At 50.6% G+C, this 7123-nt stretch overlaps 3 protein-coding genes and 1 pseudogene across 3 annotated transcripts, besides 2 other annotated features; all 4 read right to left on the bottom strand.

Moving 5' to 3' along the window:
• Position 1: 1 nt before the first annotated feature.
• On the bottom strand, positions 2 to 290 carry Tco025E_08489 (saccharopine dehydrogenase; annotated as a pseudogene).
• Positions 291 to 381: 91 nt separating this feature from the next.
• Positions 382 to 406: a microsatellite.
• A 649-nt stretch (positions 407 to 1055) lies between these two features.
• Tco025E_08488 (peroxisome biosynthesis protein-like protein) lies at positions 1056 to 3791 on the bottom strand (the record flags this gene model as incomplete). Its single annotated transcript, XM_029375336.1, has 1 exon — positions 1056 to 3791. The coding sequence occupies one exon, from the start codon at positions 3789 to 3791 to the stop codon at positions 1056 to 1058; it is 2736 nt and encodes a 911-aa protein (XP_029224554.1).
• Positions 3792 to 4101: 310 nt separating this feature from the next.
• Tco025E_08487 (uncharacterized protein) lies at positions 4102 to 5175 on the bottom strand (the record flags this gene model as incomplete). The annotated part of the gene is made up of 1 exon (XM_029375335.1): positions 4102 to 5175. The coding sequence occupies one exon, from the start codon at positions 5173 to 5175 to the stop codon at positions 4102 to 4104; it is 1074 nt and encodes a 357-aa protein (XP_029224553.1).
• Positions 5176 to 5391: 216 nt separating this feature from the next.
• Positions 5392 to 5426: a microsatellite.
• Positions 5427 to 5662: 236 nt separating this feature from the next.
• Tco025E_08486 (ruvB-like 1) lies at positions 5663 to 7042 on the bottom strand (the record flags this gene model as incomplete). The annotated part of the gene is made up of 1 exon (XM_029375334.1): positions 5663 to 7042. The coding sequence occupies one exon, from the start codon at positions 7040 to 7042 to the stop codon at positions 5663 to 5665; it is 1380 nt and encodes a 459-aa protein (XP_029224552.1).
• Between the last annotated feature and the right edge of the window lie 81 nt (positions 7043 to 7123).

Here is a 7123-nt window from a genome sequence, read left to right as displayed (position 1 = left end):
GTGTAAAGGGTCCGGCGCACGAAATGAGCACGGTGGTGCCGGCGCAGACCTTGTCAAGGGAGCTGGGGCTGGCAATGTCCGCAGAAAGCACGGCGACGTCCAGGCCAAGCTCCTTCTTTAGTGCATCCAGCTTCTCTTTACTGCGGCCCGCAATCGCCCAGGGTCCCACTTTGCCCGGGCCAAGCCGTGCAAGGTACTCACAGACCAGTTTCCCAGTGTAGCCTGTGGCCCCAAGAACGACCAGTGAGAATTCCCTTGCCATTTACTTCCTTGATAACGGTGTAGTAAACTAGTAAAAGCAATTTTTTGTTTATGTTTTCGGAGTTATCACTTTCTTTCAAGCCGATTTGGAGCAAAGTGGCCACAGACCATGAGGTAATAAAAAAAAACAACAACAACGACAACAGAGGATTTCAAGCGCTGACACTTTACCACCCATAAGTGGAACCACACCACATGAGTGGGTCCGTCCCCTCGCTCCTTGATAGACCGCGAACAGAGTCACTTCCTTTAGGGCTTCGAACGCCACACAGGAGCCTTACTTCCCGTTCCACACACACCACCTATTCTTATCCCCTTGCAAGTTTTTCTTTTACTTTTTGGCCATCTGCAAGCTTTTCACCGAAGCTCCCACTGCGAAGCTGAGAAGAACATCTTTCACGGCAGCCGCATTTCTTGTGGGCAAGACGTCTCCCCACCCCTCCTGTGAAAGTAGTGTCCATCCTTCACGAGCATCCCAGTCAACACTCCGCGTTCACACCCATCAATAATGATTTACAAAAGCTGGGGAAATCATGAGAGGGAGTGATTGTTATCCTGGATCCCTCTGCAGGATATTGTGTTCCTCTCCCAATTTCACCTTTGCTCACACTTCTGGACCACTGCTCCCCAATCACGCAGTTTCTTCCATCCACTACCCGCCGCCTTCCGCCATTGTTGCACTGCTTACAGGGGAAACGAAGCGTGGAAAAGTTGCAGTAAGGCCACTCCACATCATTATTATTATGTATATTCTTCACACGTTTTCTCTTGTTTTCTTGTTGCTCTCAAGACGCTCACTGAAAGGCCAGCTTTTTCCCCACTTTGAGCGTATTCTCTCTCACGCTTTCGCCAGTGAAGAGGCGCCGCATTCTCTCGTATTCAGAAATGTCCTTCTGGGTCAAGGAAGGACGGGTTACCGCCAGCGCCCGCCTTACATCCTCCATGTCCATTTGAGTGACAAGCTCCAGGGCTTTATCACGTTTGCTGGGGACACAGATTGGCCTCAAGGCGTCCTCAACCTTCTCCCGGGTTGTGCCTTTGCCCACATTTGCCACGGCAAAAAGTTCCTCGAAATTCGCCTCTGTGCTGTGCAAGGAAAGCCGCTCAATCACACGCCGCGTCACAAAAAGGTGTGCGGAGGACACCAATCCAGACAGGTCGGCGGGAGTCCAATTGTGAGTTTGCCGCGCCAAATCCTCAATCTCCTCCTGTGAAAGCTTGGCAGAGACCTTGCCGAAGCAACGCAGCAATATTTCCAAGCGTTCTTCGTAGGATGGAATGGGGCACTCCACTGCCTTGTCCAGTCTGCCTGGTCGCAGCAAAGCGGCATCTATCAAGTCAGGGCGGCTTGATGCCGCCACAACATAAACGTCTTTTCTCCCTTCTACCCCATCCAAGTAGCACAAGAGCTGGTTCACAACACGATCTGTTACACCGGAGTTATCTACACCACGTTGTGGAGCAACCGAGTCAAACTCGTCAAAGAAAATCACACAGGGCGCAGCTGCCTGAGCACGTTCAAAAACGTCACGGATCTTCTGCTCGCTCTGGCCGATGTATTTTCCAAATACCTCAGGACCATTAACCACAATACAATTCAGATCTGCAGCATTTACAAGAGCTTCGACCACAAACGTCTTTCCGCAACCAGAAGGGCCGTAAAGGAGGATTCCACTTCGCGTCTTCAATGGAAGCCGCGCAAATAATTCGGGATGTTTTATAGGCAACACTAAGGTGTCATGCAATATTTTCTTTGCATGAGAGAGACCTCCAATGGAGTCCAACGACTGTTTCTCGCCCTTGAGAAAGTTGATACCAGTGTGAGATAACGGAGTAAAGCAGGCAATGACCTCCTTTACCTTGTCCAACGAAGGAGGATTCCCATCCGTGGAATGATTTTTGATACGCACTGAAACCCGTTTGATATCAAACGGGGTGTAATTTTCCATCAATGCTGTCAGCTGCTCCAAGGCGTCCGTCGGTTCCGCTGGAAACACCTGCTTGAGCAATGCCAGTCGTGACTTTCGGTCCAATGCCTCAAGCTTCATGACTTTGGCAAAACAGTTAGCCGATCTAAGTCGTTCGTGAACAGCTTCACGATCTCCGCAGGTTGCGAGCACAACGATAGGGCTGCGACCGGTAAAGGTAACTGTGTCGGTAAAACAATGCAGTATTCTTTCCAGAATAGACCTTGTCGTGCCAGTAAGCGCCGCGACTGCTCCGTCACGCTGCACCGGGGCTATGCTGTCAAAATTGTCTAAAATAAGAACCGACGGTGCACACATAACACACTCCACCAAGGCCTCCTGTAAGGAGAGTAGGAGTCGATTTCCGCCAGAAGTGCATTGAACAACACAGACATGGACGTCAGAAAGTTTGCTCAGGACAGCTGCAGCGACTGTTGTCTTGCCGTAACCATTTCCACCACAGAGCAAGACATTGCCATTGCCCCCCTGCCCCCCGCCGGGGGAGCTACTCAGTTTCTTTTCCAGAGTAAACCAGCTCGATAAGTGACGTAGGAGCTCGTGAGCAGCGTCCCCGTGAACAGCTGCCACCTTGTCAAAGTCCACCTCTTTACAAAAAAAGGAGCGAGGACTGTCTTCCGCGACATCGTTGGCAGCCACATGCCGCACATTTTCCTCTGGATTGGGGAACACAATTACGTTGGAAGTCTGCCCCAAAACAGTACAGTAGCACATTCCTTCAGGTATCTCGTTAAGACATCGAATAGGCGCCTTCCAGGCGTTTGTGCGAAGGAAAGACGGCGTCACTTTCTTAGATTCAAGGAGTTGTGAAGCGCGTGCGAGGTCCCAAAAACCGACTACGAGACCCTCATACCAATGGTAGCGTTCTGCAGTTGCGGGGTGCAGCAGAAGCGACGCCCTGGTGTTGTCTGTCGGCGGCGCTGTCGCCCCACGGGCGGAGCACGGATGCGAGCGTAGGACGGCCCACATGGGTGTTCCGTCTTCAGTAATTTGTCGTGATCGCGTTGCAATGACAAATTCCGTTCCTTCAGCCATGACAGCGCAGCCGGAGGCGACTTCACGGCCCTGCGTGTCCTCAATTCGCTGCACCACCACCCTGGCGTGAACGTCGGCAAAAACAACTACGCTGATAACCATCCCTGGGAAGATGACTTGCACCTGGCGAAGGAGCTGTGCCTCAATGCGAAGTGCATTTTTCTCCACAACCTCGCTTTCGTCCACGGAGGCGGGCACAACCAGCACTCGGGCTGCCTTGGTGGGCTGGTAGACAGGAATACACTGCACAATCTCACCATCTTCTAAGCCCAGATCTCGTCCTAAAACAACCGAGATGAGCAGCTTGCGGGGCTCAAGGTGATGTGTACTACGAGTTAGACACCCAACGTAGAGGTCCCTTTCACCATCCGACAGCTTCAGTGGCGCCACCAACGGAAGTTTGCTGCCGTAGTGGGGAGTAAGGCAACTGTTCACAAACTTTTCCGATACCGTGACAAATGCATCGGTGCGGGAGGAGTCAATAAATATTTCGAAAGAACTTGGCTGCATGCTATTTACTTTTTTAAAAAGAAGATTAACCACGGGTAACACACACACGCATGCATGTAGACATGTGTTGAATAAATGAGGCATAGGGGTCAGAGGAAACACGAAATACGAAGAGAATGCAAAAAAAAAAGAGCATTCTATAGATATATAAAACACTATACCACAGTAACAACATCCCGGACAACATGACCGTCCATCTATCCACGGATAAAAAAAAACAAAGACGCAAACAATCACCATTGTTGTCATGTTTGCATGTGAGACAATTCTTGCGGCATATGCCAAAGCATCACCTTGTTGTGGTGAAGCACTAATTTGGCACGTAACCCCACCTCAGTTTCCAATATTCGGCGTCTTCGGTCGACAGCACACGACGTGGGCTATATAGGAGAGTTACGGACTCCCCAGCCGCGATGGCGCGCTGTGTTAGAAGATGCGCACACGGCCCATCGGTGCTGTGCCATCGCAGACCAACGCCGTTGCCACGGCCACTGCTAGCTGGCATCACACAAAGCAGAGAATTAGGCGTAAAGCTATGAAGGCAGAAATCAATGATGGGGTACAATGTCAGACCACCATAATCATCGCAGAGAGCACGGGACAGGACCATAGACATTCCCCATGGCACGGATTTAGAGACAAAGTGCGGCAAACTTTGTTCCATGCGCCGCAACAGGGAACGTAACCGCACCCACTCCACCCGTTGGGAGGCGGTCACAAGGCTTTCTTTCGATAAGAACGGACCGTTTAAGATTCCTTGGGCCTGCATGGAATTTCCCATGTACAGCATTTCCAATTCCTCACGCAACCAAATACGGTCCGTGGCCATGTTGGCGGTTTCCGTGTTGTATAGGTCATGCAAAAACTCAAGGTATCGGCGGTGGAAGCCTCGCGGATTGTGCAGCTCACGCACCACAACTCCAGTGAGTGTTTCCAGCGGGTCCCAACGATGCGAAAAGCTCTTGCGTTCATCATGCGCTGCGGCCGACAGAGAGAGCGTGAGTGGCAATGAAATCAAGGCCTGGCCGGCAGGAATTAGTCGCGTGGCGACCAAACGACATCCTCGCCCAGGATGAAGCTGTAGCTTAAGCGCACAATGCACCGCAGCACCATTCCTGGCGGACCAGCGAAGAAAAGAACGTGCGGCGGGCACCCTTCGTGAAAAGGTGCACGGCCACACCTCTCTATACGTCTCTTTGTTGGCGCAGAAAAAACGGCGGGGCGGGCCCTCACGACAGAGAAACTCCATCTCCTTCCCTGCGTCTATCGCCCCGCGGCACCCAAAAACTACGGGTAAGCAACTACTACTGCCGTGCCCAGCATCCATGCAGGTGTGCGTGAAGAGCGAGCCGCAAGGAATGAAATGACATTCGCCCCTCACCATGGTGGGGGGCAGAAGCGGGGAAGTAAAAGAAAAAAAAGCAAAGTGGGAAAAAATAGGCATGTGTAAAAAAAAGAGGGATTGCATCCCCCCCTCCACACACACACACATACATGCAGGCAGAGAGAGAGAGTCCCCAATAGCGGCAAAAGAAAGGCAGTTATGCAGGAAACTAAAGCCCATCTCACTATCCAAGCGAAAGAAGAATTGGCGAGGGATCAAACACCAACACACACACACACACACACACAGACGTCATGTTTCTGTTCTTGAAACAAAAAGAAACGTAAACAATAAAATTATTTCCAGGACTTTGTGTTCTGCTGCATTTTAAGGGAGGGAAGTACATCGATTTATGGTTTACCCGCGATAAATACCGCACCTACACCCCTCCTTTTTCTTCTCGCTCATGCATTCAGTCAATTCCGCTCACATCTACAACACAACTTCCTCACACAATTCTGCCCCTTCTTCATTTATTATGTTTATTCTACTGATACACGTAGTCATCGGCGTGTTCATGAAGAAGCTGCGCTGAGGCCTTGGCATCTTTAAACAATCCATCCACCAGAACCACATCTTCCACTTCAATTACGTTACGTCCATTGGTTTCCGCAATAATGAGCGCTGGTGTGAGTAGTTGTACCACATACCGAAGGGAGGTGCGTTCCCCAATTTCCCCGAGAAGCTCTAACGAGGCATCTGACACCTTTACACCCTCCACCTGGGCGCGAATATCGACAATGGAAACAATTTCATCAAGGGTGTAATTTGAAGTGCGCACAATCAGAAGACGATCAAGCAGATCGGTGGGAACACCGTGCGGAGATCGAATGTCCGTCCCCCGGATGCGACAGCTACCTCTGTTAGTAGCAAAAATTACCACAGGAGCCAGTGTAGATTCCAGCGCCTTATTCAGAAATGTAAAACATTCAATATCCAACATGTGTACCTCGTCAATAAACAATACACCTGGAACCAATTCAGCTACACCCTGATCAATGTACTTGTTCACAACCTTGTTGATCTCGTGGCGCAGTTTCTCTGTAATTTCGGTCTTTTTTTGCTTCATTAAACTGTTCACAATAGAGAGGGCATCTTGACCCTGGTTTGGTTTGGCATTGGCAGAATCAAGATCGTGCAGTGTCACATCTTGAATGATCTCCTTCTTCTTGTGAACATCTCCTTTCGGTAGTGGGACGTACTCATCAGCTTCCAGGTCATGATCTCCAATGTACGCGTCCGAACGTCCGACGCGCTTTACAGCTCCAGTACTGGCCTCAATGTAAATAACATCACCCACAGACACCTTTTCCTTCTCTAAGCTTTCATAGATGGCAGCATCTAACTTGAGTTGCTTGGAGCCCTTGAGAGACTTGAGAGTCACAATAACGTGGGCAATCGACTTTCCATACCCTCCCAATGGATTATCAGTCTCTTCTGCCCGCAACTCTGTGACTTCGCCCTCGTAAACCTCTTTTTGTTCTTTAATGCGAAGCCCAATTGCCCGGCGGAAGTTTTCCATCAGCACCTCTGTCTTCTTTACTTCAGCACTGTAAACTTCACTGCCAACCATGGGGCAAAAAGGCACCTTTAGCCCCAACTCCTTTGCAATACCGAGTGCCAACGCCGTCTTGCCTGTTCCAGGAGGACCGGCAAAAAGGAGTGCCCGCCCAGCCATTTTTTTGGTTCTTGTGAGTTCCACAATAATGCCGGCGGCCTCACGGGCCTTTATTTGTCCCACGAATCCATCCGCGTTCGGCTTGGCTGAACCCTCTGGATCCAACCCCAGGCCCTTCACATGGCTGTGAGCTGCCACACGCTGCCTCTTCGTGGTGGAAATGACCTCCTCAATCTTTATTCCAGACATCTCCCCTACGCAACCTCACCTTCTTCTTCCCTTTCCGTTTTCCCTCGTCGTTGCTGGCACCGACCCACACAGCTGCAAAAG

This window comes from Trypanosoma conorhini (assembly GCF_003719485.1).
Source record: "Trypanosoma conorhini strain 025E chromosome Unknown Tco_14.4_contig_00795, whole genome shotgun sequence".
Taxonomy (NCBI): domain Eukaryota; phylum Euglenozoa; class Kinetoplastea; order Trypanosomatida; family Trypanosomatidae; genus Trypanosoma; species Trypanosoma conorhini.
The sequence above is the reverse complement of the archived record's forward strand: the minus strand, read 5'-3'. Positions and strand labels throughout refer to the sequence as shown.